Genomic DNA, 13,290 nt, shown 5'->3' with positions numbered 1-13,290 from the left:
CAGGACAGTAGGGTCAAAAAAAGCAGGGATTTTTTTTGTTATTTGTTTGTTTGTGTTTTTTGTTTTTTTGGAAGAGTAAGTTTAGCTGTCCTTATGGGCAAAGAGAAAATAAGAGTGATGAATCAACAAAAATACATATGTATGATGAAGAAATTTTCATGAGAGCGTAACAAATGAAGAATGTTTAGCTTTGGAAAGAAAGAATTTATTTTCTGGGAAAACAACAACAAATGTTAAGGTAATCTGTAGGAAAGTTGAAGGAATTTAAACTTGATGTCGTCTTAGTAACTGTACAGTTTTAGTTGCTTCAAGTTTAGGGGATAAAGTTGAGAGTAAATTTTTAAGACGTTAAATAGCTTGTAAGGACTAAAGTAAGACATCAACTAGAGAGAATAAGACAACTTTCAGCGACATCACAACCTCTTTAGTATTAGCGTGAATTTGTACTCTATTTCAACAACTCGAAAACAAACTGCTTGTAAAACGTATCATTTTATGTACCACCAATAAAGAAAACAAAATGTGCAAGCTTGGGAGATCTCCATATAAAGCTGGGACACTGTAGGCCTTCTGTGCCAGGCTAATCGAGGCATAAACCCACCCACATGGGAAGTTACATACCTCAACTTTGGCACTGGACATAGGGAGTAGAAAAATCTTACCAGAGAATTTGAATCACATGCTAATACTCATGCAGGTCTACAGTCTAAATCCTTTTCACCAGTATAGTCCAAACTACCTCAAGCAGAAAAATATAATATGCAGTTGAAAATGTCCCCCAGGTGACTGGTTGAAGCTAATACAAGTCCATTCTGGGAAAACTCTTTCAAGTCAAGTCTAACATAATTGTAAAATTACAATGTCAGAGCCTTCTGATTTTAGAATGTTTGAATGTGCAAAAAGATGTGCTTAAGAAATGTAATAAGACGTGGAGCCAATCTGCATCCTTAGTGACTTCTCCAGCACACTAAAGCAGCCCTGAATAGGGTAAGGGTTTTATAAATTCCTAGTAGAGTCAGTTAGCTAATGGTAAGGGAGAAAGATAATGTGAAGAGGAGCAGGGAGTCATAGAGTCCCTCCAAGTCCATCTTTATTCTGGCAGGTGGTAGCTCGACTGTCAGAAATGGCAGATACATGGCACGCAGGTGGTCTCTTTTCCTTTCATGGCCATAGGAAACACTGCATTTCTTAGAGCCTGGAAGAGTACCTGGCATATAATTAATACTCAGTAGAAATTTGAATGAATAAGTCAATAATTAATTTGGCTCCTCTTTGTCACTTAGCTTGACTAGACCTCAGAATCCTTTTTAATATGGCAATCAATAACAATACATCAAAGTTAGCATATAATTTGCAATCTGTTTTCCATCTCTGAGTTAAGAGATTTTGAGGCAGAAAATAATTTGATGAAAACAGGAGAAAGTACTGGCCTTTGAAATCATAAAGCCTACACTGTATTTCCTATTATATGAGATGTGATGAGTCCTTTAATATCAATGCTGGTTTTGCCATTTGGAGAAGGGGAGCAATTTTTCTTCTGTCTGCTTCTGAGGGCGTAATGAATCTCAGGAAGGATGATAGATGCAGGGTGCTTTTTCAATTGGAGTGCTTGAAAAACTGAGCTTTGTAATATTTTAGGTAGCTTACTGCTTTTTACATTGAAGTGCTTAAAAGTGATTTTAGTAATATTTTAGTCAGCCTATTTTTTACATCTATGTTCAGGATGATGGACTTGAACAGAAAAAGAATAAAGCAAGGATATGTTAGACAGTTTCTGCTTAAGGAGGAGATGTATAGTAGTAAGACAAATCATTGCGCTTGGTTTTTGGAAACTGGGCGTAAAAGAGTTGGATAATGGCTATAGCCCTCAACATTTATTGCTGAGAAGGCAGAGGGCAGTTCACAGGACTAAGGTGGTTGATGAATACTACAGAGTTTTAGAAAGAAGTTCATTCTGACAGTTAGATTCCAGATGAGATTGCTCTGCACTTAGATGAATGTGAGACATGGAAGACGGTGACGATTTATGGCCCACTGGGGTTTTTTTATTTGAATAATAATATGGATTCATGTAGGAAAATAAAGGTGTAAAGGATTACATGTTAAATTATGTAAGACTACTTTCAAAATGTTTAGACACGTTTCTAAAGATGTTAGTGAAAGGTCACCCAGCTGATCTTCCTGGGAGCAAGAGGGATGACATGGCAACCGCAGTGACTGTGACTTAGGATGACCTTGGAGGATGTGGCTGGTTAGGGTTAACATACGCTGCATGATCAGTCCGTAATTCATAATTCAACTTCTGGGTGAATATTATGAATTTTCAATTAGACTTAGAACAGAGAGATGAATCTTAGTTTTTTATCAATATAGATCATAATTCTAGCATTTTATAACTAAATGAAAATTTAAAGGTGGTTTCTGGCCATTCTCTAATTAATTTCTATTGGTTAGATGTCAGAAATCCAAGCATAAACAACTTACTCTCACATAAGGGATTTCCACTGCTTTTTATCTTCTGTCCTGTACAATATCATATTATTGGTGAGTTATGAGCTAAAGCCTAGATAATAGATCTTACATGTCACATTTGACTCTGCCATTTATTATACATTGTCCACCTTCCCCTACCCAGCTTATGTATTTGGAAAATAATGGTACCAGAAGATAAAATTATCCTGGTGAAATGTACAAGCTTAGACACAGAAAATCAAGTTGGATGTGACCATGACTATGTGTCTTTGCAAACAAGCAATGGAGTGCTTGTTAGTAAGTATGTCACATTTGCTTTCATTGGCCATTCCATAGTTCGTAAGAGAACAAGGAGGGTCTGAAATTAGATTTCTGCACACAGGACAATTATTTAACCTTATATACGGTGCCCTTCTTGAAGGGGAGGGGTTGTGTGCAGGAAGAGTGGAACCAATGACCAGCATGTTGACTGAGTTTTCTCTATTCCATTCTCAAGTTTAATTAACAGTACTGAACAAAATTGATGTCGCAGTTGTCAGAAAATTTCTTTTCAAAGCAATGTTTATTTTATTTTTTATTTTTGCCACAAAAGCAGGTGCCTGTTAGCCAAATTCGGTAAAGACAGATGAACGAAAGCCAGAAAATGTAAACCAATCATAATGCTACCACCTACAGATTGGCACTGTTAACGTTTTGATGTGGTATAATTATTTATTTGTACTAACTATATTGAACTTTACTATACTTTGTATTATAATATTTTTTCTTCTCATGACAATAATTATTTCATGTCATTAAATTTCTTTTATTGACTACCTCATGAGCCATATACGCATACTGATATATGTATTTATTTGAAATATGTGTTAAGCATGATAGAATATCTCTAGAGCTGGTATAGACCTTAGTCTCTAGGTCTCTACAGGCCAGTGGTTAGGACAAATCTCTCTTTACAAATGTTCCACAGGATGTTATAAACAAAATATTGTGCTAAGGGTTATATTACTTATAGACTAAATGATTTCATGCTTCAGGCCTGCTATTTACCCAATGATCATTCCTTCAACCAATCATTTGTTAAAAATCAACTGTGTACCAGAAAGCATATCAGGTCCTGGACACATATGGAGTAAAAGCAGTCTGTGCTCTAATGAATTTGCAGTTTGCTGAGGTAACGAAAGATGTACCACAACGTAGGAAATGATATAGAATAGAAAATGTGCTGTGGCAATTCAGAAAAGGTAGCTCTAATTTCTGTTGGGTATCTGGGAAGGTTTATGGGAGAACTGGACTTTGAGTTAGGCCTTGAAGGATGAGTAGAATTTGGATATGGGGGATTAGGTATGAGAAAGTGAATGGAATATAAAATCATGGAAGCAGAAAGTGTGGAATGATTAAAGGGGTCACTAAATAGTTTGGGGTATTTAGAACAGAATTCATGGAAGATAATATTAGGAAAACAAACATATGTATGTTTACTTCCGTAATTTTTTAGTAGTATTCCCATTTCTTTTTCTTTTAAGGTAAATTCTGTGGAGATATATTGCCCTCACCATTGCTGACAAAGACCAGTGAGGTGACAGTTACATTTGTTTCTGATACAGAAAATAGTGTCAGCGGCTTTGACCTTACCTTTACTGCTGTACAGAAGAACTCAGAAGCAGGTATTTCAAATATATTAATTTCATGCTGTTTTTCTTTGATTGGGGAATGAAGAAGGGAGAATGCCTTTGGCCATTCACTTGGGATTTCCCCAATACTTCCACAGGTTCAGGTTGTGGGTTTGTGGCTGTGTTAGTGGAAGAAGGGACGATTCACTCTGCCAGTTACCATGACTTGTATCCCGGGAATGTAAGGTGTCATTGGTTCATTCATGCTCCAGAGAAACACATTATGACGGTAAACAACAAAGGAAGCTCTTTACTTCATTGAGAACTTAGCTGTGCTAGTTAAGCAGAACTTACTTCACCTGGACTATGAAATTGCCATCATGACTGGGAATTCTATTTGCCTTCTTTTTTTAACCTTAAAGGGGATCTAGGTATGTGGTTTTGAAAAGGCTCAGCAATTTAAAAGAGAACACAATGAAAAGTATGCTTCGTTCTCATCCAACTCCCATCCTACTTCCTGGTGAGCAACACCGATAACTTTCTAGATTATCCCTCGAGAGATATTCTACGCATTTACAAAAATGTACGAGTATGCTTTTATATTGTATAGCAATGCATTTCCTACTTAAAAATATCTCAAAGATTTTTCCAGATGAGTGCACAGAACTCTTTTTAACAGCTACATAAAACTAAATTGTGTGATGTCCCATAATTTCTTAAACCAATTTCCGATTAACAGACAGTTGGTGAGTTTCCAGTCTTCCCATACCGGCAACACAGGTACCACTGCTTTTGGACACACGTGGATGAATAGAGTGACCAGAAGTAGACATGCTTCTGGGCCCAAGGGTTTATGCCTTTAAACCTCATAGTCAGTTGCCAAATTGCCCCCAAAGAGGCTGCAATTATTTACACTTCTGCCAATGGAATATGAGGAGTTACTGAGAGCCTTTTAATTTGTAGAGGGAAACTTTTAAACTTTATCTCTTCCTTCACCACTCCTCCGGTTTCATGTCTATAATTGTACAGCTGGCATTTGAGGACTTCACTACTGAATTTAACACCAAAACTGTATTTATGACGCTGTTGTGATTTATGGTGACTCCAAAGAGGCACATGAATTAGGTGGGTCACATTCTGTCCTTTAAACTTAATCTGAAAAGCATGAGACTAACTGGAGTAGTTGCGGCATTGGCTGGTTCCTTGGGTTCCCAGAGGTAAAGTGGGAATATGAATTTCTTATATTGGAAACTCACGATGCCATAAAACTAGCTTTAAAACCCATCAGCCAACAGTGGATTCACTCTGCCACTTACCCTGATTTTACCCTGCCAGTAAAGTTTTTAGTAGACACATGCAAAATTTGAAGAATTTTTCAGGATATTTAGAAGGTGAAAAGGAAATCCCAGGGAAAAGGGAAAATGGTAACAATGAGTACATTTTTTGGCAGTTATTTAAAGTACGTTTTTAAACTTCCTCCTTTTCGGTATTAATCCCTTTTTCTGTGTTAATCCATTGCTGATCTTTTTATTTTTATGCCCAAGGAAAGTAATAAGCAAAAAGGGTAATCAAAAGCTATCATTTCTAATTGAGTCTTAAAAATTAATATTTTGAACTGAATCTTGAAATATGCTTTCAAATTTGGACCTATCAATGTCCTAAGTATAAAAAATTTTCCCTTTTAGCCATATAGCCACTTTTAACACCTCGTACTATCTGTCCCTTAACTAGGTGTTAGTGTGGGTTGGAGACCAGAAATGTAGGCAGGTTCAGAATGTTTATTTGGATGTTTAGGGCAGGTGAGTGGAAGCACAGTCCCCGAATCCAGCAGAACTGGACCTGTATAGAGAGGGCTTTAGGCCAAGCAGATTTCAAGGGTCCCTATTCACATATGGTGTAACCACATTCTGTTTGGAAGGAATACCAACTTTGGGATATTTTCTGTAATTTGCCTCTTCTCGTTGTCTCCAAATTAACAATCCATTGAGGTTTCTTTGCATACTAAAAATCAGATGTCTTTATCCTATCCATTGCTTTTTTTTTCCTATGAAAACTTATAAATTATTATCTTGAAAATAGTGTTTCTTTCCCACATGAAGTAAAAGGGTGTGACTACAAACCAAAGGTAAAGAAAAACAAAGTTGCTGGAAAATAATTAATCGGATGATGTTTTACCTCTGTTTTCTTATTTTTAAACATTTTTATAACCATAAATCAAACTTTCCTAAAACTTTTGCAGCTAAACTTTGTGGAATCTTTAATCCTGCTCCAATATTCAGTCCTGGTAACATGATGGTGATTCATTTCAAATGTGGTGGTGAAAATAACTTCCGAGGCTTCAAGGCTAGATTTACCTTTCTGCCCTCAGGTCAGCATAAACATTTGTGCAATAGTGATTTTTGCTTATGAAAACAGTTCTGGAGAAGATAATTTAGCCATGTTTACCTAAATGGAGGGTGCTTGAATCACCTCAGTGGCAAAATAAAAATTCAAGTTCCTGGGCCCACCCCGAAAGATTTGGATTCTGTAGATATGGAATGGGGCCCAGGAATCTGCGCTTTCACAAGCACCTCAGATGAAGCCAAGAAACTACATCTAGATGATCAAAAAATATTCTGAGCACCTTATGTAAAAGTAGATAATCCAGATTAGAGAATGTGATTCAGAAATGAGATTGAGTGCCTCTGTTCTGGGATGTTTGAAGGTTTTGAAAGACAAATAGGTTTCTAGGCATTCTAGAAGATAAAGTCGACTTTACTCAGTCAAAGAGAATATCATCTACCAAGACCCCAATGTGAAAAGAGAATGGATGATGTACAAAAACTACATATAATTCAACATCGTTTGACTTTTGGGGAGATGATGGAAAAGGCAAGAGTTAGATGAAAACGAACATAGGGCATTACACTTTAAATATCAGAGTGGTAGGATAGCTAGCTAGCATTTATTGACTACTTGCTCTGTACCAGGTATAGACTAAGAACTTCACATGCATTATCACATTTAATCTTCCTTAAAAACCTAAGTGGTTTGTACACAACTCCGCTTTTCACAGGTGAGGAACAGAGGTTTAGAGAGGTACGTTTCCCGAAGATACTTAGCTGGCCGAGAATTAGAGAGCCAGAATTCCGACCTTGGTGGTAATGTGGAAGATGGATAGGGAGGATAGGGGTGAACTTACATGCAAGGAGAGTGATGAGGAAGTCATTGTATTTAACAATTTATTCTAGGTACATTGCTTCATTAGATATGTTGGAGGGGAGGGGTATATGAAGGAGAAATGTTCTAGCATGATTTTCAGAATTCTAGCTTATGTGGCTAGATGGATGGTGGAGCTACTAAATGACACAGAGAAACATAATGACACCATGTTGACTGTTAAAATCAACTGTTTCCACCTGAGACATGTGGCTTTTTTTTTTTTTATCAACTTTTGGGAGATCTAGATGGAGATATCTAGCAGTGCTAGATCTTAGAATTCAGGAAAGAAAGCGATTTAGATTGAGGAGAAAAATTTGGCAGTCATTTATATGTAAATGAATAAAAATAGGTTTATAAACAACACCTTGTGGAATATCTTTCAGGCTGAAGAATAGGATCCTGAAAAAAAGACAGATTGAGACAAGTTATCCTTAGATGCATCAAGAAAACTAAGAGGCTAATTTCATGGAGCCAAGGAAGAAAGCAATGCTTGAGGTAGTCAGATACAACAGGGATATTAAGAGATGTACAACAGATCATATTCACGGGATCTGGCATTTAGCGTTTGAAAGGTCGAGTTAGGGAGATCAACCTTAGAGTGGTTTTCTAATTGACCAGGTTAAGCAAGTAGGGTCAGCTAGTGTAAGCTACTCTAAATTATTTTCAATGAAAATTTTTATTCATAGATTCTTTAAACAATATTGGATCAACATCACCTCCCAAAACTAATCCTGTATCTTCTTCAAAATCTGTTCCCTATGGTGAGTTGATGGCCAGCCATGTGGTTACTATCTATTTAATCTCCTTTCTTCTTTAACTAGGTGTCTGTTTTGAAAGTCTCATCTTACACTGATATAACTCCACAGTGAAGAAGAATTAGTTTTATGATTAGGACCGTGAAACTTCCAGAACCCTGTTTGGGTTTGTATATAAACCAATAAGTAGAGAGAAAAAGAAAGAAGCTTTATGATATGAAGAAAAGGGCACAGAGGGCAATCCTTTATCCTCATCTATTCCTGGGCAAACTTAATATTTAAAATATCTTCCTAGACTCTGTATTTAATATGATTATGCATTTTGGGGGAAAGGGGAGAAAAGTGTTTTGTTTTTTTCTTTTAACAAACTGGCAACTTTTAACTTATTTATAATCTGCTGTATTTTGTTAAATATCATGATCTTTCATTGTTCTGTGTGCATTTACTAAATATACTCTGGTTGATGGGCTCTAATATTATAGAAAATTGTACAGGGAGCTTGAAGAGGCAAAAAAAAACCCTGCCTTTTTTGCTTGAAGAGGCAAAAAAATACGTGGGAGCCAGAAAAGTCTCCATGAAGAAGATAGACCTGAGCTGAGTCCCAGCAATATTCCAGACAAGAGAATAGCATTTGAACGTCTGAGCGAATTCGGCATGTTTGAGGATTTGTGAATAGATTCACGCAGTGAGAAAGAAATGAAACAAGGACATATAATGAACAACCTTGTATGCTCTGCTAACAAAATTTTTCTACTAGAATATAAGTTCCGTATAATATAAATTCCAATATAATTGCTTAGCAGGGTCACCTGAGGTCTTGGGAAGTTACATCTTTATAAAGCTCATCTGATGTTTGGGAATTACGATTGTCCACTATGGCAAGCCATTAGAGGAGAAGTGTGTTCTTAATTATTTCAGTTGTATAAGTCATTAGTTTCATCGTTTTTACCGTAGATGTCTGTGGCATCCCTTCATTTAGTCCGCAGTGGCTTTCCAGAAGAATTGCAGGAGGGAAAGAAGCCTGCCCCCACTGTTGGCCATGGCAAGTGGGTTTGAGATTTCTAGGCAATCACCAGTGTGGAGGTGCCATCGTCAATGCAAACTGGATTGTGACTGCAGCCCATTGTGTGCAAGCGTGAGTGAAACTGATGGTATTTTACTAATGTGTTTATAGACCATAACTAGGACATAATATCATTGTATAACTGCTAAAACCATCCACATTCATTCCTTTCAGTGTTTCATCTATATAGCCATTTAGCTTCTATTTAAAAGTGTCAGTGAAGAAAGTTATTCAAGTCCTGAAATTGCTCCTCCCCTTTGTGGGGATCTGATGATTATATTGGGCCCAAGTATGCTTATCCATAGCAGAAAATTATTGGTCAAAATTAACTGTAGTTCCATAAAAGAACTAAGTCTGTTTCTTCTTTCACATAACAGTACTTCCTATTCTTGAAGATCCCTCTGACATTGCCTCTTAATTGAATCTTTAAGATAAAGGTTCATTGTTCTGTTGTTTGTCAGTAATTCCAGATGCCTCACCATACAATGTACCTTCCTCTGGACTGGTTTATTGTTGTTCTTCTTAAAATATAGTTCACAACAGTAGAGAGCACAATAGTTAATCCACCACCTTGACCACTGGATCTAGGGAACTAAAATATTTTGGTTACCTGTTTCAATTGTGGATTGTCATTTTTCAATTGTGGATGATGTCACAATATGAAAGAATGTATATAATATATATGTAATTTAAAGAACAGTAGCTATACATTTGTGCCCCTATCACCAGTTTAGGAAGGATTTTTTTACTTACTTTTCAAGACCCCTTTGTGCCCCTCCCAAGAAGTGAACACTATGCTGAATTTTGCATTCATAATTTCTTTGCTTTCTAAAAAAAATTTGGTTTTAATATCTATAAATCCTTAAAACCAGTATATTGTTTGGGTTGTCTTGGTTTTGAGATTAACATAAAATGATTATAGTTTATATTCTTCTGATTTGGTTTCATCCTCAAACATGTTCTGTAGATTAAGCCATGGGATGTATGTAACTATAATTAATTCATTTTCACTCCTGAGTTAAGTCAATCACTTGTGGGTAGGTGCTGGACACTGTATTTTTAAATATTCCCCCGATGATTCCAATGTACAGTCAAGGTCAAGAACCACTCCCCATCACTGACCAACATTGACCGCTCCACTGCGTGCTCACAGTGGGCCGGTCCTGTTCCTCAGACATGCTGAGCTTGTTCCTGGCTCAAGGTCTTTGTACATACTGTTCCCACAGCCTTTCAGGATACCACATTACATTTCATTGTCTTGCCTCCTTAAGCTCTTTTTAGCTTTAAGTTTCACAGACTTTCCTTGTTTTTGATAACCTTGAAAGTCTTGAGGAATACTCATCTGGTATTTTGTAGAGTGACCCTCAATTTGATTTGGTCTGATATTTTCCTCATGGTTATACTGGGATTATGGATTTGGAGGAGGAAGACCACAGAGGCAACATGCCATTCTTATCATATCATATCAAAGGTACATGTTATCAACATAACTTATCACTGATGATGTTAACCTTGATTACTGGCCAAGGTCATGTTTGCTAGGTTTCTCCACTGGAAAGTTACATTTTCCCCTTTTCCATTCTTAACTCTTTGGAAGTAAGTCACTAAGGGGAGCCCACACTCAAGGTGTTGGATGTGAAGCTCTGCCTTCCTGGGTGGGGAGTATCTATATCAATTCTTTGAAATTCTCTTGTATTGGAGATTTGTCTTTTCTCCTCAATTTGTTTATTTATTAAATCATTTCTTTATGTCGGTATGGACTCAGGAATATTTATTATATAATGCTACATATTGTTGCTCAAATTATTTTAGGTTTCACCATTGTGAGCTTTTTCTGGGCTGTTTCCTGTCTGTTTGGCATGCCCCCATCATTTTGTGACACTACAAGACACTCCAGGCTTAACTTATATTAATATATTCCCTGCTCAGTCCCAGAATCAGCCATTTCCCCAATGATCCCTGATTTATTTTGTTGGAGAATAGTATGAGAAATCAAGATCTGGGCACTGGGTATGTTAGTTGCGACTAGGATTTTAGTCTAGTAAACTTCTAGGCTCTCTCAACTGGCAGAACTAGAAAATATAGGAATACATACTAACTGATTTATATAAACATGAGCTAAACATGAGTTCACATAGATGTTCCCAACTCAGTCCAGTACTACATTCTAGGCCTTCTCCATCCCCTTGGAGAAGCCTATGTTATAAGAATTTTATCAAAGTGCATTTTTATGTATTATGGAAAAGAAGCCTTAATAGTAGCTGATTAATTAGTGAAAATTGATGTATTGGAAAAGACAAATATTAGTATTGATGCCAGAGGGACAGAAGAAACTTTGACTGACTCACTTGTCAAATGGTATAGTCTTTTCTTGAATGTATATGATGGATCATGACACCTTACAGCAAGATATAGACCATAGCAAAACTATTATTCCCAAGGTGAATATTCAGCTTGGTGAGTCAGTTGAGATTAATAAACACAATCATTGTAAATGTTTGTGAACTATTCCAGTTAACCACAAAAATAATTTGTATGCAGTTCTGTTAGTGACTGTTCTTGATTTCTTTCTTAAAAAATTATTATTGTGAAAAAAGACAGTTAAAGTTATCAAGTAAAAAAAGTTACCGGGTATCAAATCTAAACTACCCTATCCATTTCACTAATCCATCCTTCTTCTATGTTAAATAATCAATATTAAGATTGTTTTAATGATCTGATTTTCCATTAATATTTATGCACATGTATATATTTAATAGTATTTGTATGTATCACATCTATTATTTCCTAACTTTTTGCACGTAACATTGTGCCTTATATTTATACTGATATGAAAAATGTCTGTGTGCTTCATTGTTTCTTTAACTCATCATGGTTGCCTAGCTTATTTGACCAGAGAAATGTCTTTTTGAAGCTGTTCCTTGAAGTGTATGGATCTTAACACCAGAAGTGTTTGATATGCTGGTATAATAAAAGTGGTATGTTCCACCCATTCCTGCCTTTATGAGAACTCTTCAGCTGATTCCTTCAGGGACTTGTTTCTCCCCGCTTTATCTTCATCAACCCTATAAACACCCGGGGCTCTACCCTCCATTGAAGGGAACTTCTGAGTATCCAGATCGATTGAAAAGGGAAATTTGCTATGTGGAATGAGCCAGTTGGGGAGCTATACAAAATCTGGGAGCTGAAATAGACATCAGTTTTGCTGAAGGTCATCAGGGGCCAGGCTGGCTGACATGGTTGGGTAGAGCTTCAAAGACAATAAGGACAACTGGGAGCAATGTTGTACTACCTCCCACGTAGCTTCCCTCACCCTGATTACCCTTCGTGTTAGTTCTTATACTTGAGCATACAGCAGGATCACCTGGAGAGTTTCTGATTCTTTACGAATATTCTTAAAGAGAATTTTTATTTCTGTTAATTCCCCTAGTAATGTTGTTCCACACCTTGGGAAAACCTGGTGTTCTCCTCTTGCTGACTCCACATTAGTCTTTGTGCTCATAAGGAATTTTAAACATACTTTAGGGGACCAAACTTACTTTGCAATTATACATTGGAATCTTTCTGTCTCAAACTAAACCAGCAGGTTTTTTTCTATTTCAGCCACTGTTTTTCTATAATTCAGTAGTGACTATTTCTTTGCCCATAGCAGTGACACATGTTCCACTGTTGGATTGGGCATAAGACCCTAGAAACATAACAAATGAGATTTGATTGTGGACAAGTGTGAATAAAGGATGTGAAAATTTATCAATTGATACCTTGAGTTATTATCCCACTATTGGAAAAATATCAGACTATGTTTCTTCATAAAATGTATGTTGCTCTGCCATAAGCTTTTTATACATTGTTCTCTACCAACTTAAAGGACATTTGATGGTTATACACATAAAATTTTGCTAGAAATTATTCTACGTTATCAACTCCACCATGATTTTTGCCATTTAATTGTATTGTGCACACTAGCCTCTATATAAAGAAGTAGAGTGACTTTAAGACATAAGTATCTTTACTATCAAGTAATAATTTAGAGGGTGACTTTGAAAATAAAGTTTAATCCTTCCATTAGAGTGCATGGCAGATAATACCAATGATAATGCCTACCATTATGGAGTCATTACCATCTGCAAGGTACTTGCCAAGCACTTTACCTGAGTTAGCTCCCTTAATAAAGGCATATTGAAACACA

General features: G+C 36.5%; 1 protein-coding gene across 1 annotated transcript in view; it reads left to right on the top strand.

Annotated features, from left to right (window-relative positions):
- OVCH1 (ovochymase 1) overlaps positions 1-13,290 on the top strand; it is a gene marked incomplete at its 5' end in the record, with an annotated part of 72,197 nt that overhangs the window by 11,135 nt on the left and 47,772 nt on the right. The window contains 6 exons of the mRNA XM_081058956.1: positions 2,636-2,769; positions 3,996-4,136; positions 4,241-4,371; positions 7,138-7,222; positions 7,970-8,044; positions 8,993-9,173. Coding sequence (XP_080915082.1) covers positions 2,636-2,769; positions 3,996-4,136; positions 4,241-4,371; positions 7,138-7,222; positions 7,970-8,044; positions 8,993-9,173 — 747 coding nt within the window. The remainder of the gene's footprint in view (positions 1-2,635; positions 2,770-3,995; positions 4,137-4,240; positions 4,372-7,137; positions 7,223-7,969; positions 8,045-8,992; positions 9,174-13,290) is intronic.

Source organism: Rhinolophus hipposideros (assembly GCF_964194185.1).
Source record: "Rhinolophus hipposideros genome assembly, chromosome: 9".
In the NCBI taxonomy this organism is placed as follows: Eukaryota; Metazoa; Chordata; class Mammalia; order Chiroptera; family Rhinolophidae; genus Rhinolophus; species Rhinolophus hipposideros.
This window is presented reverse-complemented; position numbering and strand designations above follow the sequence as displayed.